Source organism: Oncorhynchus gorbuscha, linkage group LG19, assembly GCF_021184085.1.
Source record: "Oncorhynchus gorbuscha isolate QuinsamMale2020 ecotype Even-year linkage group LG19, OgorEven_v1.0, whole genome shotgun sequence".
Taxonomy (NCBI): Eukaryota; Metazoa; Chordata; class Actinopteri; order Salmoniformes; family Salmonidae; genus Oncorhynchus; species Oncorhynchus gorbuscha.
In genome coordinates, this window is record NC_060191.1 from 57,858,360 (window position 1) to 57,885,512 (window position 27,153).

At 43.4% G+C, this 27,153-nt stretch overlaps 2 protein-coding genes across 6 annotated transcripts in view; both read left to right on the forward strand.

Moving 5' to 3' along the window:
* The window catches only part of nf1a (neurofibromin 1a), a 117,021-nt gene extending 114,434 nt beyond the window's left edge, over positions 1–2,587 (forward strand). For 2 of the 5 annotated variants that reach the window (XM_046313983.1, XM_046313985.1), the window contains 3 exons: positions 174–390; positions 1,870–1,899; positions 2,046–2,587. In XM_046313983.1, the coding sequence (XP_046169939.1) occupies positions 174–390; positions 1,870–1,899; positions 2,046–2,188 (390 nt within the window). In that variant the 3' untranslated portion in view covers positions 2,189–2,587. Of the gene's footprint in view, positions 1–173; positions 391–931; positions 1,900–2,045 lie in introns of all 5 variants that reach the window. The other 3 variants (XM_046313984.1, XM_046313987.1, XR_006833559.1) reach the window with 2 other exon arrangements.
* A 6,446-nt stretch (positions 2,588–9,033) lies between these two features.
* On the forward strand, positions 9,034–23,959 carry LOC124005073 (A-kinase anchor protein 1, mitochondrial-like). The gene is given in 12 exon segments (XM_046313989.1): positions 9,034–9,484; positions 14,398–16,166; positions 18,653–18,777; positions 18,935–19,061; positions 19,158–19,285; positions 19,494–19,671; positions 19,770–19,920; positions 21,471–21,528; positions 21,530–21,539; positions 21,738–21,811; positions 22,806–22,871; positions 23,110–23,959. Coding segments are annotated over 11 exon segments (2,724 nt in total). The 5' UTR covers positions 9,034–9,484; positions 14,398–14,422; the 3' UTR covers positions 23,173–23,959.
* Positions 23,960–27,153: the final 3,194 nt, after the last annotated feature.

Consider the following 27,153-nt stretch of genomic DNA (forward strand, 5'->3'; position numbering starts at 1 on the left):
TTGGACTGTTAGACTGTGATTTCTTGGCCCGTGTTCGCCTCACTCTCACTCTTTCTTTCTTTTCCTTTTTTCTCTCTTCCATTCCCACCCCCTACCTGACTTTCTCTCCTTTTCTTTCTCGATCCCTTTCCACCTCTTCCTCTATCCCCCCCCATCTCATGTCAAACCATCAGCAAACTCAAATCCCAGACTACGCTGAGCTGATTGTGAAGTTCCTGGAGGCCTTGATTGACCGCTACCTGCCAGGTACAGAGGAGGAGAGAAGCGAGGAGCAGCTCCGTACCCCCACCTCCCCATACCCCCCCGTCACCCAGAGCCAGCTCAGCATCACCGCTAACCTCAACCTCTCCAACTCCATGACCTCCTTGGCCACCTCGCAGCACTCTCCAGGTTAGCATAGTATACATGCGTGAACACAATCTTTACTGATCCACCCTGGGAGTAACACAGGCTCAACAGCAGACCAGTGCCCCTAGAGCACACGCACACACCATTTATACATAGAGGCCGACACACAAATACACCACTAACATCCTACTTATGATGCTTGCTGAGTCCTACCAATGTAAGGTGTTCTGTAGAGTATCTCGAGGCAAAGTGTCTGTGGGTGCTGTTGCTGTGGGTTATTTCTAGGTCTTCCGCTAGCTTTCTCTACATTTGAAACTGGTATCTCTTCTGACAATATTGTGATGATTCTGCTACTGCTGTGCACTAAAGATATCAAATGTTGCAAGATGTCAGAAAAGCACTGCAAGATTTTAATTATTGCCAAAAACAACATAATTACTTGGACAAATGCTGGAATGTAGTGTGTTTGAAATATGCAAGGGTACTTAGTTAGCACCATCAAACATTTCAGATATTTCATTTTTTATGTTGCATGTGTCGACTGTCTGTCATGCTAATCCCCTCCCTCTCTCTCTGGGTCTAGTCTGTGTGTAACCTCCCCATCATGCTCTACTCGCTGTGGTGTAGTCTATAGACGGTCCCCAACTCTCCCATCCCAACAAAAACATCTGGTACAAATTACAACCATGGAGCCTCTCTGGAGTCGCTAACGCTAGCCCCAGTTTGCAAACTGTGGTGACTCGCATCACGTGTCCATTTCTGTCTGTTGTTCTCACTATGCTAGCTGCTAGCTTTTAGAATCACCAAGCTAATACCAGTGTTTTTGTTATTACCTGTAGAATAAATGGATTGTATTATTTCTATGTATCAGTGCTATATTGCTGAAGTAGTTATAATATATTGTTAGCCTTCTCACAGAAAATATACATTTCATTCTTAGTAGACTTTCATACAGTTATTCATGACATTTAAAACACCTCCAGGTATTGTCTTTGCGTTTCTTCACGTCAATGCTAAAGATCCATCTTGCTTTCTATTTTCATTCAGTGTTATTTGACTTTCATTCTCTCCCTGTTTTTGTTCTGTTACCCTTGTTTAATGTGTTTCTCATCTCCTCAGTTGCTGTGGTCATTCTTTCTTGTTTCTGTCCTTCTCTCTCTGTGAAGCCTCTCTGCCTTGCTCTAAGTCAGACGTTTTTGCGCCACACCTCCTCCCAGGTACTCTTCCTCTTTGACCTTGTGACCCCAGAAGTCAAACAAGGTCAATTAACCTCATCCCCCTGAGTAAAAAAACACCAAAATGACTAATCTAATGTGAAAAGTGAGTGTGAGAAATCCCCTAACTGTACCCAGTGCCAGAATAGCATCTTAAAATCTGCCACCCACTGCCAAGCAAAGGGTGATCTTGTTGTTTGTGCTGGTGTGATTGTAAGAAAGGAATAAAGGTCTGGGGGCAGAATTACCATTCAACAATAAAATACTTTATTAGAGGGTAACTTGTGCTCTCTATCTGACAATGTAGAGGAAGATGGAGATGTTGAATTCATTCAAGGTGAGAATATGTCTTTAGTTTTATACCAAAGCTATGCCACAGCGCCATCTGTTCTTCAACAGTGGTATTGAATCTGAGTGACTGAAAATGACTCTCTCCCTTCTCTTCTCATCTTCCCTTTCTGTTCTCTTCTTCCCTCTGTCCAGTCGTGGATAAGGAGAATGTGAAGCTCTCCCCCAGCGCAGCTCTCTCCACCAGTGGACGGATCCGCCATGGCTCTGCCAGTCAGGTGCAGAAACAGCGCAGCTCAGGCAGCTTCAAAAGGCCTAGCATTAAGAAGATAGTATGAGAAAAAGAGCGATGGAGAGAGTAAAAGCCATTCAAAGGCCTTCTGGCCCACCATGCCACACATCTTCCTGCACTCCTCTTTTTACCCTTTTTGTTTCGTTGTTTTCATGATGGACGGTGGATCAACCTGAGGATCAGTGTTGTTTTGGGGATGTAGCTGGCTTTGTCTCTGTGTTCCTTTGGTTGTCAGGCATCTGGAGCATTGCAACATGAGAGGTTTGGATGGGTGAAGTTACTTGCGTACAGAAAGTTGGGCCAAGATTTTTTCAATTTAGTTTTTCTTTATTAAAAGGACTGAAACTGTCATGGTGACAGACAAAATGAATGAATTTATTTGCAAATTATGGTGGAAAATAAGTATTTGGTCACCTACAAACAAGCAAGATTTCTGTCTCTCACAGACCTGTAACTTCTTCTTTAAGAGGCTCCTCTGTCCTCCACTCATTACCTGTTTTAATGGCACCTGTTTGAACTTGTTGTCAGTAGAAAAGACACCTGTCCACAACCTCAAACAGTCACACTCCAAACTCCACTATGGCCAAGACCAAGGAGCTGTCAAAGGACACCACAAACAAAATTGTAGACCTGCACCAGGCTGGGAAGACTGAATCTGCAATAGGTAAGCAGCTTGGTTTGAAGAAATCAACTGTGGGAGCAATTATTAGGAAATGGAAGACATTTCACGCAAGATCTCACCCCGTGGGCTCAAAATGATCACAAGAACAGTGAGCAAAAATCCCAGAACCACAAGGGGGGACCTTTTTTTAAACCTTTATTTAACTAGGCAAGTCAGTTAAGAACAAATTCTTATTTACAATGACGGCCTAGGAACAGTGGGTTAACTGCCTGTTCAGGGGCAGAACGACAGATTTGTACCTTGTCAGCTCGGGGGTTTGAACTTGCAACCTTCCGGTTACTAGTCCAACACTCTAACCACTAGGTAGGCTACCCTGCCGCCCCCACCTAGTGAATGACCTGCAGAGAGCTGGGACCAAAGTAACAAAGCCTACCATCAGTAACACACTACGCCGCCAGGGACTCAAATCCTGCAGTGCCAGACGTGTCCCCCTGCTTAAGCCAGTACATGTCCAGGCCCGTCTGAAGTTTCCTTGAGAGCATTTGGATGATCCAGACGAAGATTGGGAGAATGTCATATGGTCAAATGAAACCAAAATATAACTTTTTGGTAAAAACTCAGAATGCTGAGTTGCATCCAAAAAACACCATACCTACTGTGAAGCATGGGGGTGGAAACATCATGTTTTGGGGCTGTTTTTCTGCAAAGGGACCAGGACGACTGATCTGTGTAAAGGAAAGAATGAATGGGGCCATGTATCGTGATATTTTGAGTGAAAACCTCCTTCCATCAGCAAGGGCATTGAAGATGAAATGTGGCTGGGTCTTTCAGCATGACAATGATTCCAGACACACCGCCTGGGCAACGAAGGAGTGGCTTCGTAAGAAGCATTTCAAGGTCCTGGAGTGGCCTAGCCAGTCTCCAGATCTCAACCCCATAGAAAATCTTTGGAGGGAGTTGAAAGTCTGTGTTGCCGAGCAACAGCCCCAAAACATCACTGCTCTAGAGAAGATCTGCATGGAGGAATGGGCCAAAATACCAGCAACAGTGTGTGAAAACCTTGTGAAGACTTACAGAAAACGTTTGAACTCTTGTCATTGCCAACAAAGGGTACATAACAAAGTATTGAGAAACTTTTGTTATTGACCAAATACTTATTTTCCACCATAATTTGCAAATAAATTCATAAAAAATCCTGCAATGTGATTTTCAGGAATTTTTTTTTCTCATTTCGTCTGTCATAGTTGAAGTGTACCTATGATGAAAATTATAGGCCTCTCTCATCTTTTTAAGTGGGAGAACTTGCACAATTGGTGGCTGACTAAATACTTTGTTGCCCCACTGTACATACATACATACATACATACATACATACATACATACATACATACATACATACATACATACATACATACATACATACATACATACATACATACATACATACATACATACATACATACATACATACATACATACATACATACATACATACATACATACATACATACACACAACTTATTCAGTGTAAGAACTGGACAACTTGATGTTTGGTGACTGCTGCATTATGTGACATAGGAAGATGAGTGGGCGAATCAATGTTGGCGTCTGTGTTGGACCATTATGACATTGAAAAAACAGAGGGATATTGAACCTGTATACTGAAAGACAGGCTCTTGCCTCAGCTCCAACCCAACAGTCTACTCCAAACCAACCCCACTACTGCCTCACACCACCACCTCACAGCAAGGCTGCAGCAGCCAGTCGCCACCTCCATCTATGCCGGGTTGACCAAATGTCGTCAGCAAAACCTTCACACCACAGTCTTAACCTGGATTTGGACGCACATTGTCATTTCGATTCTTCCCAGTTGTGTACATATTTATGTATAGAAAGGATATACTCAATAATAATAATAATAATAATTGGGTTGTTTTATCCATGGTGTGCCTTTGTCAGGGTTTTCCGATACGTTTATGTTTGTATAATATATATATATGTATAATTGGTCTGGAAAAGAACAGGTACTAATTATATAGAGACTATTATGTTGACTCTAGGTGAATGTAGAGGTGCGTTAACTATGTCATGATTATCAAGTATGCTATCACCAATAATACCCTGCAGCCTGAAAGTATTTAACCTGTACAGATAGTCCTCACTAAATATTGAAGCTATTCTTTTTTAAACATTTGCCATGCAAGAATATGAATTTCAAGATACTGTATAAACTTGTAAATATTTAAAGGGCTTTATTTTATTGATTTGTATCATTTTTTTTCGCTATATTTCATTTGGATTGGTTTACAGTTCTGACCGTGACTAGGAAAATTAAGTAATATGCCAAACCCCATCAGTATTAGCAACTACTTGAATACTTAAATTGACTTAATATACAGTTGAAGTTGGAAGTTTACATACACCTTAGCCAAATACATTTAATCCTAGTAAACATTCCCTGTCTTAGGTCAGTTAGGATCACCACTTTTATTTTAAGAATGTGAAATGTCAGAATAATAGTATAGAGTGATTTCTTTCATCGCATTCCCAGTGGATCAGAAGTTTATATACACTCAATTCGTATTTGGTAGCATTGCCTTTAAATTGTTAAACTTGGGTCAAACGTTTCAGGTAGCCTTCCACAAGCTTCCCTCAATAAGTTGGGTGAATTTTGGCCTGTTCCTCCTGACAGCTGGTGTAACTGAGTCAGGTTTGTAAGCCTCTTTGCTCGCATGCGCTTTTTCAGTTCTGCCTACTTATTTTCTACAGGATTGAGGTCAGGGCTTTGTGATGGCCACTCCAATACCTTGACTTTGTTGTCCTTAAGCCATTTTGCCACAACTTTGGAAGTATGCTTGGAGTCATTGTCCATTTGAAGGACCCATTTGCAACCAAGCTTTAACTTCCTGACTGATGTCTTGAGATGTTGCTTCAATATATCCACCTAATTTTCCATCCTTGTGATGCCATCTATTTTGTGAAGTGCACCAGACACTCCTGCAGAAAAGCACCCCCACAACATGATGCTGCCACCCCCCCTGCTTCACGGTTGGGATGGTGTTCTTCAGCTTGCAAGCATCCCCCTTTTTTCCTCCAAACATAACGATGGTCATTATGGCCAAACAGTTCTATTTTTGTTTCATCAGACCAGAGGACATTTCTCCAAAAAGTACGATCTTTGTCCCCATGTGCAGTTGCAAACCGTAGTTTGGCTTTTTTATGGCGGTTTTGGAGCAGTGGCTTCTTCCTTGCTGAGTGGCCTTTCAGGTTATGTCGATATAGGACTCGTTTTACTGTGGATATAGATTATTTTGTAAGTGTTTCCTCCAGCATCTTCCCAAGGTCCTTTGCTGTTGTTCTGGGATTGATTTGCACTTTTCGCACCAAAGTACGTTCATCTCTTGGAGACCGAAGGCGTTTCCTTCCTGAGCGGTATGACGGCTGCGTGGTCCCATGTTGTTTATACTTCAAAATCAAATCAAATTTATTTATATAGCCCTTCGTACATCAGCTGATATCTCAAAGTGCTGTACAGAAACCCCGCCTAAAACCCCAAACAGCAAACAATGCAGGTGTAAAAGCACGGTGGCTAGGAAAAACTCCCTAGAAAGGCCAAAACCTAGGAAGAAACCTAGAGAGGAACCGGGCTATGTGGGGTGGCCAGTCCTCTTCTGGCTGTGCCGGGTAGAGATTATAACAGAACATGACCAAGATGTTCAAATGTTCATAAATGACCAGCATGGTCAAATAATAATAAGGCAGAACAGTTGAAACTGGAGCAGCAGCACAGTCAGGTGGACTGGGGACAGCAAGGAGCCATCATGTCAGGTAGTCCTGGGGCACGGTCCTAGTACTTGCGTACTATTGTTTGTACAGATGAACGTGGTATCTTCAGGCGTTGTGGAAATTGCTCCCAAGGATGAACCAGACTTGTGGTCTGCAAAAAAAAATTCTGAGGTCTTGGCAGATTTCTTTTGATTATCCCATGATGTCAAGCAAAGAGGCACTGAGTTTGAAGGTGGGCCTTGAAATACATCTACAGGTACACCTCCAATTGACTCAAATGATGTCAATTAGCCTATCATAAGCTTCTAAAGCCATGACATAATTTTCTGGAATTTTCACAAAGGCACAGTCAACTTAGTGTATGTACACTTCTGACCCACTGGAATTGTGATACAGTGAAATAATCTGTTTGTAAACAATTGATGGAAAAATGACTTGTCATGCAGAAAGTATATGTCGTAACTGACTTGCCAAAACTATAGTTTGTTAACAAGAAATTTGTGGAGTGGTTGAAAAACAAGTTTTAATGACTCCATCCTAAGTGTATGTAAACTTCTGACTTCAACTGTATATCAAAATATTGCTGTTGATCACTGTGTAAGTCTACCACCTGTCTTAAGATTGTGTGGTACAGAGTTGATTGCATTGAAGTTCTGGTTTGATAAGATTCCAATACGTTTTCCTGATTTCCTATTCACATACACAGAGGTGTCTCTTCTCTCTGGTTGAATGAGGTTGAATGAATTCTACCTATGAGTTCTCTCCTATGGCCAAATGAAAAGTTGTGAGGGGAAATGAGGGCAGCCATTACTTTGTCTGAAAGTCGTTGTTCCTCTAAAGTACCAGAGTCATCCACACCCTTCATCTTGATTATAACCTTTTCATTTGTGCATATCAGTAAGGCTATATGGTGGAAGCTCTACCATTACACCGTGTATACCCATCTAGATTCCTGACCCTTTGTATCTGCAGACATGGAAGGGTTGGGAACGGCTGTTAATGAACAGTCATTGGGACAGGACCTCAATCCCAGATGCCCTTGCGTCAGATCCAGGGACACTGCACCAAATACTAGCTTGCACTATGTGAAAGGATAATGAGGATATCCATTCATTCAAAACATGTTTTAGAAATGTCGCTCTTAATGAACCATGATTACTTTTGTGTGTGTGTGTGTGTGTGTGTGTGTGTGTGTGTGTGTGTGTGTGTGTGTGTGTGTGTGTGTGTGTGTGTGTGTGTGTGTGTGTGTGTGTGTGTGTGTGTGTGTGTGTGTGTGTGTGTGTGTGTGTGTGTGTGTGAGAGAGAGAGCAAAGCTGTCAAGGCAAAGGATGGCTACTTTGAAGAATCTCACATTTTAAATAGATTTGAATTTGTTTAACACTTATTTTTGGCTACTACATGATTCCATATGTGTTATTTCATAGTTGTGATGTCTACACTATTATTGTACAATATAGAAAATAGTCCAACTAAATAAAACCCTGGTATCAGTAGGTGTGTCCAAACTGGTACTGTATATCAGAACTTAAGAAGGGTACCAAATGCAATTTACACAATTGGATAACAAGGAAACCAAATAAATGAATAAATATTGTTTTTGAATCCATGTGACAAATAAGATTAGACAACAGTCAGGGAAAACAGCTTGGATGAATTAATCAACAGAGTAATCGTCACAACATGTCAGTTTTCCATAGTTTTCTTCAGGATCTAGAATGGCTTTTGGTGTCCATTGGGATGACAAGGATATATATTGTGAGTAACCATAGACTCTCAAATGAGTGGTTGGCATGCACTATTCTGATTAATAATAATAATATATGCCATTTAGCAGACGCTTTTATCCAAAGCGACTTACAGTCATGTGTGCATACATTCTACGTATGGGTGGTCCCGCAAGCAAGAGTTTTGTGAAGTTGAATATCATAAAATGTAACATTTTTTATTTGAGGTGCAAAATATTTTGTCACTGGAGTGCTGTTCGGAATGTTTTTCTTTAAGTGGTATATTCACATTTTTTGTACAATTTGAAAATGGTATATTTACTATACTGTAAATACTTGGGATAATATTGTATAATTTCTTTTTTTGTAAAGCAGTAATTTACTGTATAATGTGTATAACACATACATGTAATTATTCCATTGTTAATAAAAGTTTTGCGCTCCACTTAAAAGCCATGATTTGTTAACGCCATCTGAAGTTATTGGTAGTGGAAGTGTTCATGAAAAAAAATCTACAATGCAGAGCACAACCTAGTCCTATGGGAAAGTCTCAATTGCATCTCCTCGCGCCCCCGCTCTTCTTCAAACCCCATTGGAGGAAAGGTCAGAGGGGAGGGACTTCTGACTTTCTCATCCATTGGGTTTTTGAGAAGGTGGAGAGGAGAGAGGACGCAAGGAGAGTGCTAATTGAGATAAACCCACATGTTGGCGGCGTCCTATTTGGGAAGGACGGGTTATTGGTACTGGCTGTAGCGGAATTTAATGGATTCGTATTTGATGCCATTCCATTGTTTCCTTTCCAGACATTATGTGCCGTCCTCTCAGCAGCCTCCACTGGACTTCTCTCAATGTGTCCAATGAGACAATGTACTGCAATGACATCAGTTTCATATCAAATTACATTATTTAGTTAAAGGACTACTGGGAGATAATTGTGTCCTTAATTACAATCAAACGTGACAGTATCTGTCTGAACTCCGCGAGACTACCTTCGCTATTGTCGTCTCTCTTCTGCACCATTATCGCGAGGTTTGATCAGCTGTTAGGTCTGTTTTTAGAGTCGAGTGCTTGGACGGTCAACACGTGGGGAGGATAGAGAAAGAGAGACAGATACAGTAGGGGTACACGTTGGGATTGAGTCAGGCCCGGAAAACGTAACATATCACGATCATTAAATTCACTGAGGCGGCACGGTGGACGTTTAAATACTGTAAGTATAATCCAAAAGTGTTAGTGTAAAATTGACAGCCATGGGCCCACAAATGTCAGATTGATATGTAGTCTGTCTAACTACATTCTAAATATATCGAGTTGTTTAGCCGGTTGGCTACAATGTTGCGCTACTAAGTGTTCTATTCCAAGAAATGGAACAGTCGTCTTATTAAATTGGTTATAAATATTCTGCCACTATAGTCATCAGCAGCCCATGTCATTGAGTGTGTAGTTCACGCAGACATCGAAATGTGTAGTTTATTCTGCGTTCTAAAATGACAACTGTCTCAAAATGTACATGTTATGTTAATTTTGTGGTCTGTAGTCACGATTTTGTTGTTAATGAGTTTGCTTGGACGGATCATGTGAATTGCTAGCAAACAAGGTGGCTATCCATCATGCCCAGTTAGCAAGCTAACGTGAATGTTTCGGGGCCCACGATGCAGAGTTAGCCTAGCATTTCCAGGCTAGCCTACATGGCGACCACAAGATCATAATGCAAGATATATGCGACGTTTGGTCACGAACTACTGTTTTGATTCTCTGCCAGGACACAATTGAAATGATATTGCCCCTACATTTCGCAGCGGAATCGTTTGTCGCATGCCTAGCATAAACACTGTGAATGGAGTGTCAGTCATAGTTCAGACTCAACGAAGATGGCTAACCGTATTCTAATGGTGGCTTAATGAATTAGGCACGTAAATGCACTGTTTCACCAAGATCTCTTATATATGTTTGGTTAAATCATGAATGTAATAATGTTTAGATTTTGAACTCGTGGTCCATGGGTTTTTAACGGGTTCATCAGTGTTTGTTACAATAGTGTAGGGCTAACTTGATAACGTTACATTGTAAATCATCAAGTGCTGCGGCCTACCATGTTTTTATTACACTCAATGTGTAGGTCATAGCTAGCAAGTTACCTTGCCCAGACATTATGCGGCTATTGCTCAAGCACTGGGAGCCTCGAAACTTTGCCAGTTAGCCTACATTTAACAGCGTCATTTGTCAGTCTGCTTTGGAATGACAATGTGTAGCTATAGCCTTGCTGTAGGTTATTAAGTAGCGATGTATAGGCTATTTCTGAAGCCCCATAGCAGCGTCTAGGCAATTGTAGCCTGACACTTTAATTCAGAGGTCCGGTTTTATGGGACGCTGTCGGCTTGCAATGAAACTGCAATTTAAATATTCGGTATCACAAAATTATTATTATAGGACCTATAATGAACTATTGTTCCCGCTTTTTAGAGTACTGCTATGGGAATAATTATCGTAGTATAGCCTACAACTGCGGACCAGAAATCTCTCGACTGGGGGAGAAGCATTATTATCGTGGGTATGCTTTGCAAGGTTGCCTCGTATTCCAAGTGCAGTATCGCTGTGTAATAAACTGCTCGTGCTCAGTGCATTGAATGGTTTGTGAAGTGTAAAGCAAATGCCGAGTGACCCTTCCCTCGTCTACCTCCAAGGTCGTACATATCTCATCTTGATTCTTTCGAGTCTACAGTCAGGCCTGCTAGGCATGCATATGCATGCTGTGTGTGGGTGTAGACAGAGCGAAACACTAATCAAATTCTTTTGAGGTACTGGAGTAACTTTGTTTAGTTGGCTGTTTTAACCTTGTCAAAGGTGAATGTCAGTACAACTTATGACACTGGATTTTCAGGGGTGGGTTTTGCAGTCCAGAACTTTTCCTGTTGAAAAACAATATCCCAAGTATAAATAAGTACACACACGTAATCGTACCCAAAATATGTTTTGCGCAAAACTGCAAACTTCAAGAAGTTGGTCTGAAGAGTGCACTCTGTCAATGTCCTCCCCTTTGCTTGAGGGAAAACTAGAGGATCAATAGACCACTAGGTAGCCTAGTGGTTGCTAGATCAAGTCCTGGAGCTGACAAGGTAAAAATGTCGTTCAAGGCAGTTAACCCACTGTTCATAGGCAGTCATTGTAAATAAGAATTTGTTCTTAGCTGACTTGCCTAGTTAAATAAATAAAAATATATAAATAAAGAACAAAGGCCCACCCCCATCTTGTGCCATGTCATGAATACTTGGACTATTACAAAGTGACTTTTGTTGTGTAAATCGGGTGATTCAATTAGGTGAAAAGGAGCCTGGAGTGCATCTTTAACAAACAAAAAAGCTAGCAAGGTGTCATGGACTTTCACACAGGGTCTGTCATGTGAAACTAGTCTGCAGAATGAGAGGAATCTATGATGAACCAGCCTTGAGTACAGCATATAAAGTGAGAAGTTCCAGCACGTTGTTTAATCCAACATGGTATGTTGTATTTTTATAGTATTGTGTGTGTATTCTACAATGTAGAAAATAGTAAAAATACTTTAAATGAGTAGTTGTGTCCAAACTTTTGACTGGTACTGTGGTTGTGGCTATCAAGAAAATGGAGGGTATAGGAGCTAACGTTGCTTGAGTATTTTGTGCCAAACAGATGCTGTTAGATTATATTAATGAATTCTGACCATTTGGAACAGTGTAAACAACATTAAATAAGTGTACAAGAGAGTATGTTCTAACGGAAATTATAAACTGGGTGGTTCGAGCCCTGAATGCTATTGGTATTTGGCCAATATACTACGGCTAAGGGCTGTATAAAGGCACTCGGTGTTGCTTTGTGCATAAGAACAGCCCTTAGCTGTGGTATATTAGCCATATACCACACCCATTAATTTGCTTAAAAATAATATAAGTAAAGCCTTTATTACAATAGACTAAAAACAGTTGCATGCATTTGTGATTTGCAGTTGTAGGTGCAGCCTGGCACCTACAACAATACCCTGTTTAAAGGTACTTTAATATTTAGTCTTGCCCATTCACCTCTGAATAGATCACACACAATCCAGGCCTAAAGATCCTTATTTAACTTGTCTCCTCCCCTTCATCTACACTAATGTGAGTGTGACATTAATAATAGATCATAGCTTTCACCTGGTCAGTCTGTCATGGAAAGATCAGGTGTTCTTAATGTTTTGTATACTCAGTGTATGCTAATGATAGAAGCTACACAATCTATATAATTTGCCTACGGAGAATATTGAATTGGACAGCAAGGGATGTATAATTTGCTAACCAGGTCTAAGCACCTTGTCATTCACTATGGAACATGACACCGAGGCTCTGTTTTGATAGAGAAGTTACTGGGTCATGACAAAGGGAGAACAGGTTTTGAAATGGGTTGACACAGGCAGCCCTTTTTTTTCTCTACAAGTTCTTTTGATCAATCAGATCAGCTCTGAGAAATATCTGAAGTGATTGGTTAAATGACCAATTCATGGGAAAATTCTCAAAATTGGGCTCTTTGTGTAAACGTAGTATTGGTGACCATGTATAAGAAACCCACATTTTTGATCTCTCTGCCCCACTGAAAACAACCCTGATCTTGGTTTCTCTGGAGGCATTTGAAGGCCACCTGTTTTTTCCCCTGCACATCAACATCTTTACCTGAGTCATTTTTAGGGCAGCCTACCATTCACCTATAATCCTATGTCATTCACCAACAAGCCTCTTACAGGTTCCTCCATCAGGTGAAATACGTGAAAGTTCTGTGTGCCTCAGTTTTGGGGTATGAAGAAACTGAACTATTGTTAAAATCCCAGTGACTAGAGCCTCCTCACAGACAGCTCACATTCAGACATGCTATCATGGCCCTGGCTGTCCACCTGTACAGTGCAGACTGACTCTGTCAATTCCAGCTTTACAGTGGCCTGGAACGCGCAGAACACAGTTCAAAGTCCATGTTCATGGTGATCAGACCTGGCTTGTGTGTGTGTGTATTGGTGCTTGCTATGGGGCAGTGGAAGCCCAGCTGCCACACACCCTAGTAGGCTTGGGAAAGAAGAAGGGGGGGGGGGGGTTCCTTCCTTCTACAGGCTGGACCTGCTCTCGGTCTGTTAAGGAAAGGCATGCACAGACTTATTTTTTTTGATATGGAGTGCTTTGACCAATCAGCAGTGGAGCAGCTGGGCATGCTCAGTAGGTACAGGGAGGTTAAACATTAGCCCTGGTGGTGGCACAACCGCTCCTCCTGATAGAAACTAGATCTTTGTGTTGCAGCTTGTTTTGGTTCACAAGTAGAAACAAATATTACTTCTAAGCCACGGTAATGGGAATTTCTGTCTTTGAACATTTCTCAATGAGGCAATAGGTCACACCATGGTTTTCTATGTCTAGTCTGGGGCTTTTATAGGCATACATGTATGTTAGGTTCGGGCCGCTGTGTCTTTCTTCACCGGGAGCTGTTGACAAAAGTGCTATGTCTTCAGTGTTTTTTTTATGTATTCCAAAGCATTGTGCAGTTCATCAATTCAAGTTGTGTGGCATGAGGAAAATAATTTGCAGGAATGATTTCACTACTTTACTGTAGGTCATTTGTTAGTCTAGGCCTATTCACAGGAGTAACGCCTTATCAGGTTTCATTTCAGTAGTTTCTTTGAAGCTCTGCTCCCACCTGTAAACTGCCATGATAGTTTTTAAAGCATTTCTTGTAAGTCTTTTTGGCCAAGCTACCATAGGACAGTTTCCTTTTGACCATCACATGTTGTTCTCCCAGTGCCGTGCTTATTGTCAGCTGTGTGAACAGGGCTGATGCATTTAGAATCTATTTGCTGCTCACACACCCTTCTAGTTTCTGTGAGCGTGATTACACACACACTATAGAATACCTGCTATGGTCTTTACACTATATTACCCAGGTGTATTATGCCATTTTTTGGGGTGAGTGTCAAATGAGACACTTAGGCTATTCAAAATGTTAACCACTGTCTAAACTTTATCTTGTTTGACACTATAATCCTGCACTCCAAATGAGTGAAACTAAAAGACTCACAGATCCCCCTCCAATAAGCTGACCTTAGCCTTTCTCGCTCTCTTTCTCCCTCTTGCTCTACAGGTGTAGCTGCTAGGGTCCTGAGGAGATGCCACTGAGGTTCCGGTCTATTGTCCCGTACACACTGCCTGGAGTGCTGGCGCTTATAGGCTGGTGGTGGTACATCTCACGCAAGAAAGAGCAAATCACCAACCATGACAGTGAGGAGGGGGCAGCGGCCATGGGCTTGCTGGCGTCCCCAGCCCCCAGTGATGGCAGCAACGGCCTGGTAGAGAAAGGGACAGTGTCCCTCTGCGCCACAGACACTACCCCCACAACCAGCAGCAGCAGCTGCAGAGAGAGAACAGCCAGCAGCAGAGTCAGACCATCCAAGGCCGAAGAGCAAAGGTCAACAGAACAGGAGGTCGTAGCACAAATTCACATCCCGACCATTAAGGCCCAGGCAGTAGAGGTACAGAGTACATCCTGTTCACCTACAGAGAGGGCCTCCCACCACCCAGACAGAGCCAACGCAGTCACAGACCCTGGTGTAGATAGGTGCCAACAGACACCCAGGAGCAGTTCTTCTCCTGCAGCCTCACCCTTACAAACACAGACCAGGAAGGAGAGTTGGGCTCTCCACGGAGAACACGGGGCCACTGGGCAGAGACCGGCAGTCGCCATTGCCTATGTTACAAAGCCGGTGAAATCAATGGTTACTGAGCAGGTCCCTGCTTCAGTGAAGGAGGCCATCGCCACAGCATCAGAGGCACTTGTTCTCTCCCAGATGGCCCACGCCACGACTAGTTCCTCCACAGCAGCAGACCTGATGAATGCAGAGAGGCCTGAGCCAGAGGGGGAGGTGGCAGCAGCACATGAGGCAGCAGTGGGCTTCAACCAGAACCTACAAGTGGAGCTGGTGGCCAAAGATGCCCTCCTGGTCCCCTCCAGCAGTACCAAAGATGAGCTGCTCTCCTCGTCCTTCATCCCAGCTGAGACACCGGCCCAGGCCCTGAAAGTAGTCACACATGAGCTTCTTTTCCCAGAGACCCCCACATCTTCGCAGGGCTCCAACCATGCTGTTGTGACTAGTATTTCGGCCGTCCCGGCCCAAGGCCACCAGCAGGAGAATGGGGCCCCCTGCAGCAGCGAGGAGCTGGAGGACCTGGCAGCAGGTTTGATCACTGAGGTCATCTGGGCAGCCACCCAGGAGGTCCTCAGTGTTGCCTCCTGTCCAGAGACCTGGCTCGGCCAATCCGCTGCCGAGCCCTGCTGCAGAAGCACCCCGCTGGCCAATGGGAGGCCATGCTCTGAGCAAGAGCCACTCACAAGGAACATACAGGAAGGGTCTTCCCCAATAAGCCACGCTGAGATGGAGTGGAGAGCGCAGCAGAAAGAAGGGATGCCCAACGGTTGCCCGCCCGCCCCGGCATGGGAGCCAATGGGGACCGCAAACGCACTGAATAACCCCTGGGGGGCAGCAGCAGCATCCTCGCAGGAGGGGAGGCGTGAGGCCAGCAGCGTACCTGTCAACCTGGACAAACTGAAGGGAAATGAAGGGGTGATGGTGGCCGAGGACTCAGCCTGCAGTACGTGCCACTCTGAGGATGGGGTCAGCATTGAGGACCAGCAGAGCAGGGAGAGCCAGGAGGATCTGATCCAGGTGTCAGGGATGTCCGAGGGGGAGGGTGGTCTGCGCCAGGTCCCAGAAGAGGTAGTGACCACGGAACAAGTGATGGCAGGCCTACCAGGCCATGTGCTGGGGGCTGTTGGCGAAATGAAGAGGCTCAACGGCATGGCCCTGAGGAATGGTTCTCACGGGATGAGTGAGACTGAGACCGATCAGTCTGGAGGTAAGATTACAGACCACACCATGTAGTGGAGTCGGGCTCATAGCAGCACAGATCTACACATGGCTGAGGGGAATGTTTGATTGGTTGGACTATCATTTGGAAAGTCACCGGCTTTGGTCTTAGATCTGGGAAAATAACTCTATTCAGAAGTAGACAAGTGTGTGTGAATTGGGGGTCAGGAGTTTAATGGTCTCTGCTTCTGTGCTGTACCTTTCCAATTCTAACTAATGAGATCACCAAATAGTAGCTGTAAGAGTAAATGTCTGAAGTGGGCCAAAACAAGTTGCCCATCTAAGAAATGCTTGCAGAATCATGTTGTGACTACTAGCTAGTCTGCCACCAGCAAAAAAAAGAATACAGTTGAGGTGATGGTATTCTTTACTGTACTTTACTTAATGTTCTTTGCTGTTGATGGTGGCTAATACAGAACAGTGTGGTAGCTAGTTACCTTTCATAGTGTAGGTTGAAGTTAGTCCTTAGATGCTGTTTTAATACTTACCACCCTGAGGCTATAGGGACTCTAGCTGTGTTTCTACTAGGTGCCACCCTGAGGCTATAGGGACTCTAGCTGTCTTTCTACTAGATGCCACCCTGAGGCTATAGGGACTCTCGCTGTGTTTCTACTAGATGCCTCCCTGAGGCTATAGGGACTCTAGCTGTGTTTCTACTAGGTGCCACCCTGAGGCTATAGGGACTCTCGCTGTGTTTCTACTAGATGCCACCCTGAGGCTATAGGGACTCTAGCTGTGTTTCTACAAGATGCCACCCTGAGGCTATAAGGACTCTAGCTGTGTTTCTACTAGATACCACCCTGAGGCTATAGGGACTCTAGCTGTGTTTCTACAAGATGCCACCCTGAGGCTATAGGGACTCTCGCTGTGTTTCTACTAGATATCACCCTGAGGCTATAGGGACTCTAGCTGTGTTTCTACTAGGTGCCACCCTGAGGCTATAGGGACTCTAGCTGTGTTTCTACTAGGTGCCACCCTGAGGCTATAGGGACTCTAGCTGTGTTTCTACTAGGTGCCACCCTGAGGCTATAGGGACTCTAGCTGTGTTTCTACTAGGTGCCACCCTGAGGCTATAGGGACTCTAGCTGTGTTTCTACTAGATGCCACCCTGAGGCTATAGGGACTCGAGCTGTGTTTCTACTAGATGCCACCCTGAGGCTATAGGGACTCGAGCTGTGTTTCTACTAGGTGCCACCCTGAGGCTTTAGGGACTCTAGCTGTGTTTCTACTAGATGCCACCCTGAGGCTATAGGGACTCTAGCTGTGTTTCTACTAGATGCCACCCTGAGGCTATAGGGACTCTAGCTGTGTTTCTACTAGATGCCTCCCTGAGGCTATAGGGACTCTAGCTGTGTTTCTACTAGATGCCTCCCTGAGGCTATAGGGACTCTAGCTGTGTTTCTACTAGATGCCTCCCTGAGGCTATAGGGACTCTAGCTGTGTTTCTACTAGATGCCACCCTGAGGCTTTAGGGACTCTAGCTGTGTTTCTACTAGATGCCACCCTGAGGCTATAGGGACTCTAGCTGTGTTTCTACTAGATGCCACCCTGAGGCTATAGGGACTCTAGCTGTGTTTCTACTAGATGCCTCCCTGAGGCTATAGGGACTCTAGCTGTGTTTCTACTAGATGCCACCCTGAGGCTATAGGGACTCTAGCTGTGTTTCTACTAGATGCCACCCTGAGGCTATAGGGACTCTAGCTGTGTTTCTACTAGATGCCACCCTGAGGCTTTAGGGACTCTAGCTGTGTTTCTACTAGATGCCACCCTGAGGCTATAGGGACTCTAGCTGTGTTTCTACTAGATGCCACCCTGAGGCTATAGGGACTCTAGCTTTGTTTCTACTAGATGCCACCCTGAGGCTATAGGGACTCTAGCTGTTTTCTACTAGATGCCACCCTGAGGCTATAGGGACTCGAGCTGTGTTTCTACTAGGTGCCACCCTGAGGCTATAGGGACTCTCGCTGTGTTTGGGGTGCTGTACTTTTTGCTTAGGGGGCAAGTTGTGATGTCACCAACGGGAAGAACCACACCCAAAGCCTGCTGGGTGTTCCTGAAAAGGTTAGTGGTCACACGGAAGGTGAAGACTCAGAACAGTCCAGTGAAGGTGTTTTTGTTCTGTCAGAGCAGCACTGTGATCAGATATTGCTGGTAAGAGCCATAGTGGTGTGCACGTGTTGGTGGACTTTGGATTAATGTTGGGTTAGTGGCCTTATGCCCTGCGTGTCATTTGTTTGATTAACAGCTCAATGACTTGTGTGTGGGTGATCTGGTGTATGTGTCTTAAACTTTGAGTTGTGTGTGTAAATGTGCACATGTCTGTCTTTATTTAGTTTTTAAAAAATGTTTATTTATCCAGTTGTGTGTGTGTGAGGGTACATGTTTAGGTTAGACTCCAGTCATGTTTGGATGTGTAATTGTGAGTTGGTAAAAGAACTGTCTGACTCAGGACTGTGTGTGTCTGGATGTGTTCAGGCTCGGATGTGAACAGTATGGACTCGGTGGATAGTGGCTGCACCATGGGGGCTAGGGACAGTAGTGGCAGCCCTGCCATGGCTCTGGGCTCTGAACTTATCGTTTGGGAGATTGAGGTGCCAAAGGTGAGCCTGCTCCATCCCAACAACCACACCCAGAGACTTGACTAGTATTCAGAGGAAAATCCACTAGTTCCTTAGAAATGAGTCTCTTATCACATTCATTCTAACCCAATATCTCCTTGTAATGTCTTCTTCCGTTTCTGTTCTCTCCCTCTCTCAGCATCTGGTGGGTCGGTTAATTGGGAAACAGGGGCGATACGTGAGCTTCCTGAAGCAAAGCTCTGGTGCAAAGATCTATATCTCCACCCTGCCTTACACTCAAGAGTTTCAAATCTGCCACATAGAGGGTGAGTGGGGTAGTCCTCAACCGTCAGGAGCACATGAGTGCTGTAGATGGTCTACTGGTAGTAGAATTCTGCTGTTTTAATGTGTTTTCCTACTAGGCTCCCAGCAGCAGGTGGACAAAGCCTTGTCCCTGATTGGGAAGAAGTTTAAGGATTTGAACCTGACAAACCTCTATGCCCCCCCACCTCTGCCGCTCACGCTGCCCTCGCTGCCCATGACCTCCTGGGTAAGCATGGTACCTAGAGAGCCTGGAGGGTTGTGCAGGGTTCCCTTCTCTTTCTGTCTGTCTCTCAAATCTGTTCAAACATGCTTTATTTGCACGACAGTTAAGGTGCTGCTAATTGATTTGAAAGAAAGTGGATTAACTTAAAGAATGAGATGTTTGCCCTTATGGCTTCTCATTTGACAGTTGTTAACTATGTTTCTTCTCTCAGCTCCTGCTCCCCAGCGGTGTAACCGTGGAGGTGATCGTAGTGAACATTGTATCGGCTGGTCACCTCTTTGTCCAGCAGCACACACACCCTACGTACCACGCCCTGCGCAGCCTGGACCAGCAGATGTTTCTGTGTTACTCCCAGCCAGACACACCCACCCTGCCCTCACCTGCTGAAGGTAAGACCCCCCCCCCCCCCTAGGAGGGACATGGGTGTGTTTTGAACCAGTTGTGTGTGTGTAATCCAGACTCTATGCTTACCCTCTCTCTGTCTCAGTGGGGGTGATCTGTGCGGCGCCGGCGGTAGAGGGAGCCTGGTGGAGAGCCCAGGTCATCTCCTTCTATCAAGAGACCAGCGAGGTTGAGATCCGATATGTGGACTATGGTGGCTATGACAGAGTGAAGATTGACACACTACGGCAAATAAGGTGGACCCCCCCTCAGACTCTGAAGGATGAAAAAGCATGGCTAGTTGATGCACATTTTCAGAGTTTCGGGCAATTTCTTTCCAACTCATGTCTATTCAGAGAAAGTTGTCAGAACTGGAATTCAGAAGAACTGGAATCTTTCCATACTTTCAAAGCTGTTTTCATTTAATTTTCCTTCATTTCTTTCTTAAGTTGACTTGTTTAGGTAAAATAGACACCAGTCCTGCTAGGTATAGTAGCCCGTCATTGTAAGTAAGAATGTGTTATTAACCTCTTGCTCCTACCTGGCACGCAGGCGTCCCATCTAGAGCTCTGGAAATGCAAATGCGCTATGCTAAATGCTAATAGTATTAGTTAAAACTCAAACGTTCATTAAAATACACATGCAGGGTATTGAATTAAAGCTACACTCGTTGTGAATCCAGGCAACAAGTCAGATTTTTAAAATGCTTTTCAGCGAAAGCATGAGAAGCTATTATCTGATAGCATGTAACACCCCAAAAGACCCGCAGGGGACGTAAACAAAATAATTAGCATATTCGGTGCTACACAAACCGCACAATAAAATATAAAACATTCATTACCTTTGACCATCTTCTTTGTTGGCACTCCTAGATGTCCCATAATCACTATTGGGTCTTTTTTCCGATTAAATCGGTCCATATATAGCCTAGATATTGTTCTATGTAGACTGTGTGATAAACGGAAAAAAATAGCGTTTCATAACGTAACGTCATTTTTTAAAATTCAAAAAGTCGACGATAAACTTTCACAAAACACTTCGAAATACTTTTGTAATGCAACTTTAGGTATTAGTACACGTTAATAAGCGATAAAATTCATCAGGAGGCGATGTAAATTCTATAGGTGTCGTCTGGAAAAAACATGGCCGGAGACCGGAGGGAAGGAGTTCCCTTGAACCGGTTAGACCAAGAATCAAAGCTGAATCAAATGACAAGACTATAGACAACGTGTGGAAGCTGTAGGCGCTGAAACCTCGGTCTCATGTAATTCGGTTCACTTTGAACAATTCTTGGAAGTAGCGCAAGGATATTTATTTCCATTTTCAGTGATCAGGTTTTCCTGCGCTAATTCGGTGAAACTCACGTTCTGGTATAGTCACAGCCGTGATTTAACCAGTTTTATAAACGTCTGAGTGTCTGTTCAGGGGCAGAACGACAGAACGGAATGTTGTACCTTGTCAGCTCGGGGGGTTTGAACTCGCAACCTTCAGGTTACTAGTCCAACGCTCTAACCACTAGGCTACGCTGCCGCCCCTGGCATCAGTAGCAGGGCGCTGAAATGTTGCGCGATTTTTAACAGAATGTTTGAAAAATTAGGGGGTAGAAGGAAGAGGTTCTGACTTGCCTAGTTAAATAAGTCAAATAAAAAAATGAAGTATTCATTCAACCATTTTTGTTTGGAAATTGTGCCCCCCTCTGGTCAAATAGTTTTGTCATATTTAGACAGAACGGAATGTTATGTAAGAAGGGATGGTGGGTCTTTCTGCACACTGATTGAATGCTCTTATTTAAAATCTGTATTTTCAGGTCAGACTTCGTAACATTACCGTTCCAAGGTGCAGAAGTATTACTGGACAACATCGCCCCCCCTTCCAGGTAACATCAAATAGCTAAATAAAAGGACATGGTACAGTTTACTTGCGATAGATGTCTTATTCTCAAGGACACTTTCCAAAATCAAGAAACTTTCCCAATTGAATGTCAAACTGTTCCAAAGTCAGCCTGCCTGTGGAAGGTCGTCAAATCTGCTGTTGTCATTTATCTTAACAAGTTAGTAAATGCATCCATCCACAGGAGAGAAGAGCTTTTCAACCGAGGCCTCCTCTGCACTGGAGGAGATGACGAGAGGGGTAGCACTGCTTGCACAGGTACCAAAAATACAGCATCTAGCACCAGGCAGCTAACTGGAAGACAGTGTCCTATACTGCACTCTACTGTACTGCACTATACTCTGCTGTACTTTACTGTAATGTACTGTACTGTACTGTACTCTACTGTAATGTACTCTACTCTACTGTAATGGACTGTACTACTGTAATGGACTGTACTACTGTAATGGACTGTACTACTGTACTGTACTCTACTGTAATGTACTGTACTACTGTAATGTACTGTACTACTGTAATGTACTGTACTGTACTCTACTGTAATGTACTCTACTGTAATCTACTGTACTCTACTGTACTGTACTGTACTGTACTCTACTGTACTCTACTGTACTCTACTGTAATGTACTGTACTACTGTAATGTACTGTACTACTGTAATGTACTGTACTGTAATGTACTGTACTGTACTACTGTACTGTACTACTGTACTGTACTACTGTACTGTACTACTGTACTGTACTACTGTACTGTAGTACTGTACTGTAGTACTGTACTGTACTGTACTGTACTACTGTACTGTACTGTACTGTACTGTACTACTGTACTGTACTGTACTGTACTACTGTACTGTACTGTACTACTGTACTGTACTGTACTGTACTACTGTACTACTGTACTGTACTGTACTACTGTAGTGTACTACTGTAGTGTACTACTGTAGTACTGTACTACTGTAGTACTGTACTACTGTAGTACTGTACTACTGTAGTACTGTACTACTGTAGTACTGTACTACTGTAGTACTGTACTACTGTAGTACTGTACTGTTGTACTGTACTGTTGTACTGTACTGTACTGTTGTACTGTACTGTTGTACTGTACTGTTGTACTGTTGTATTGTAATGTACTGTACTGTTGTACTGTTGTATTGTAATGTACTGTATTGTAATGTACTATACTCTACTCTACTCTACTGTACTGTACGCTCCACTGAAGGTAATTGGTTGCTAACCTGGCTGTTTCCTTTCTTCCAGGTCACAAACTACGACAACAACACTGGTCTCCCATTAGTCCAGATGTGGAACATGGTTGGAGAAGAGGTACGTTTACTTTTTTGGGAAGTTTCGACAAAGTATTTGAAATATTTCAGTGTAATTGTAAGCATTTCCATTTGGTGAAGTGGATATTCTTTCATTGTGGTGTATGGTTCATTAACTTCTGTATTTAAAAATGCAAGACATTTTCACCTAAACATTCTGATTGCTGGCAAACTACTTGGTATCAATTGTTATTTTACACTAATATGATGTATCTATCTTTTTCTCCATTTCCATCCAGCTGGTATCAGTTAACCGCACACTGGCAGAGCGAGTGATGGGTACCTGGGTGGACAGCTTTTGAACCTTGCTGCCCCCCACCCGTCAACCCCTTCTCAGTTTTACCACACCCCTCCTAGATCCCTTCTTCTGACCTAATCTCTGGAGGCTGACCCAACCAGCCCTCCAGAAACACCCCATAACACTTCAATGGAAGAACACAACCACTGGATTTGGGAATAATTTGTTTTTTGGGGGGGAATTTTTACCCTAGATTTCACAAAGAAATAAAAATGGTTGTATGCAGAAAAATATGAAGTACTGCTTCAGAATAAGCCAACTCCCCTCCTCTCCTCCCCCACACACCAAAAGAACTTAAAGAAGGAAATAAAGTACTTGTACATTTTAAAAATAGATCTATATTGTAACTAAAGGTTGATCTGATTTTTCGTCCTACCTGACATTTCACTCCACAACTTTGCCTGTGGATTCTCATCATGCTGTGGATGTATATCTCAACTCAATAGGAAATCGTGTCAATGGAGAACTAACCTCACTGTCAGCTGTAATTACATGTATACACTTGTATAGTGATATCAACGGAATTGGGCTTTGAAGACTGGGCTAAGTGTGGGGTTTCTATATTGTATGTAGTGCAGTAGCCAGTCCCCATTTCATGTGCCGGCAGGCTGTGTCTCGTCGTTTGGTCTCATCATGACAGCCGGGGACATACAGGCCTGGGGGGGCTAAGAATGGCGTCTGGATTCATGGTTGTGAATGACGACCTCGTCTGTGGAGACAAATGTAGATCTCAGCTTTGTTGCCACTAACCACAGTCAAGGAAACGGACAGGGTGGGAGTGATTCCTTTCTCCAACCACCTGACTGGGAGAATGTGCAGAACCGGAATCCCAGGAATCGCGTGAAGGCCCGCTCATCTGCCCTGGCCTCTCTAGTCTGTACAACAATGTGGCCTTATGGAGAAACCAAACGGGCTTCCTTTTCTGGGATCTCCAACTGACCTGCAAGCAGACCAACCTGACCCCTCTTTCCCCATGCAATCGCTGGTTGCCTTCAGCGTCTATCCATTGTCCTGCCTGGCATCTCAGCTGATGCACTCACCACTACATTTCAGATCCACTACTGTTGTCTGGCACTGGAGTTGTTTAGTCTGGGACATGATGTGGAAGGGTAGGGGTGCACTAGCTCCCCCCCACCTTCTTGACTGACTCCAGGGGCCTCGCGCAACTCTTGGTGCAACTGTCTAAGGCCTTTGGGAGAGGACACCGCCGTGCGGTTAACATTGGTGTGTGTGTGTGGAAACACTACTGCCACGGACAGGCCTCTGATACCTGACCAGGAACTATTCCAAAGCATCTTGCGTTAATGTAATTTAGCCCTGCTCAGTCAGGATAGGCCCAGTGCTTATATTAAAATCAGTCTGTCTCCTAATATGCATGTTAACCTTCCCAGGTCTGCGTCCTTATCGTCTTCACTGTGTTTTCTTCTACATACTACCCCGTAACATTATTACACTTTACATTTGTGCAGTTGCAGTTTCCATACTTACAAGCAGTTTAATGGATCCAAAATGAAGTCTTGCTGACAACATGAGGTTTGACTGTTTTTGTAGCCCATTTGCACTGTGGGAAATGAGGTCCTTGGCGGTACCGGTCCTCTACACTCAGCAGCGTATGAAAGTGAGCCATGAGAATCAGTCTCACACTGCAGATATTATTGTAAACGATGGATTCATATACTGTATATCTGCTTTGGTCTTGTTGGGTTTTGCATAGGAATTAATTGCTTTGTCATTTATTGAACAGAATACACCTTTTAAAATATTTAACTGGTAATTTTTGCTGATGGGTGGTGTCGTCGCCGCCCCCGAATTGAATTGCTCTGCTAATAAGACAGCTTCCGTCCCTCTGCTTGGTCTTATTGAAGTTAAGAACCAGGATAGATTTTGGATATTACTTAACGGTTTTGCTTGACTATTCCTGCATTACTATTAAACTTGACTGTGTTGGCATGTAAACCACATGCCAATACTTACTTCCTATACATATTGATCACATAGGTTAACTGCACTTTATCAACCTTGCTGCTAGAGTATATATTTCACACATTTTGTGTGATTGATTGAACCATGTTTCAGGAATGGTTAGTTATGAGGTTGATGCACATGCTGCAAGTTCAGAAGGCAGCTGTTGCAGGGTGTTTTTACATGTCAGTTACTAGTCAGTCCAGTGTTGGTACTGTATCTCCCCTACCCGATAACTGTTAATGTTTCTGGAACCATAAGAAATCAGGCTTCTAGCTACTAGACTGAACAAAAATATAAATGTAAAATGTTGGTCCCGTGAGCTGAAATAAAATAACCCAGAAATGTTCCATATGCACAAAGTGTATTTCTCTCAAATTTTGGACACAAGTTTGTTTCCATTTGTTTTTGTGCGCATTTCTCCTTTGCCAAGATAATTCATCCACCTGACAAGTGTGGCATATCAAGAAGCTGATTAAACAGCATGATCATTACACAGGTGCACCTTGTGCTGGGGGACAATAAAAAAGACCGCAATGTGCAGGTTTTATTCACACAAGACAATGCCAGAGATATTTTGAAGAGTGTGCAATTGGCATGCTGACTGCAGGAATGTCCAACTGAGCTGTTGCTGGAGAAGTTTGTTAATTTCTCGCCCATAAGCCGCCTCCAACATCGTTTTAGAGAATTTGACCGTACGTCCAACCGGCCTCACAACCACAGACCACATGTCACCACGCCAGCCCAGGACCTCCACATCCGGTTTCTTAATTTCTTTCTGTAATAATGCCCTTTTGTGGGGGAAAAACTATTCTGATTGGCTGGGACTGGCTCCCCAGTGGGTGGGCCTATGCCCTCTCAGGCCCACCAATGGCTGCACCCCTGCCCAGCCATAAATTAGGGGCTAATGAATTTATTTAAATTGACTGATTTCCTTCTATGAACTGTAACTCAGTAAAATCTTTGATTTGTTGCATGTTGGGTTTATGTTTTTGTTCAGTATAACTTACAACATATTCTAGGGACTTACATGTCCTGGCTTGCTTGGGTTCAAGTCCAAAGCTGGCGTGGAGCAGGAGCCATATTGTTTGATATTTTCAGCCCCTTCACTTCATGTTTCAAAAAGCCATTTCAATCAATGTCCTCTTCTCTTTGATTCCAGCTTGATTATGTCACAATCAGTATAGATTAATTACTCCATTGATCCAAATGACACCCTTCTGTCCTGTCACCCAAACTCCTATCATGCTTGATCGAACTATAATTATTTCTTGACTTGTGCAGGTCTGTGTAAATAAGATATTTCACTGGACTTTTGTATAACACTGGAAACAAAGGGAACATGTGTTTTTTTGTTCACCCCTTCCAAAACCGCTCATTGTTCTGTTGGTAGGACTGGTTTGAAGTGTTTGCTTAGCTAGATAATTAATCATTTGATTGTTTAAATGAGTAAGAAATCCTGCCCAGAGCATTTAACATGTACAGGTCAGTTTTTTGCGAGGCTCATCAAAGGTTTGGTTCTTGGTTGTACAGATCTATTAAAAAATAAAATAAAGTTATAAAAAATGCTACTCTTATGTTCTGAAAATGTTTGTCTACATTACACCATATATGTGGAGGTGAACATCTAGTATACAGTTTATGTCCAAGCAATGTCTATTCAATACTCCCACATGCACAGAATCACATATTGCACTTTATGACAACTGTTGATGTAAAAAAGGGCTTTAAAAAATTTGATTGAAATTTCATAGCAAACAGTTAAAGGGCAACTCCCACTTTTCAACCTCATTTTCATTGTCTCCAGTCTGTTGTTTTACATATGTGAAAACAGTTCATTTCTACATTTTATAGAAAAAAATCCAGCCTGATATAGAGGTCCTGGATGGCAGGGAGCTGTGCACAGTGATATACCGGGTCGTACTCACTACTCTCGGCAGCGCCTTGCGATCGGATGCCAAGCGGTGATGCAGTAAGTCAAGATTCTCTCAATAGAGCTGTGGAACCTTTTGAGGATCTTAGG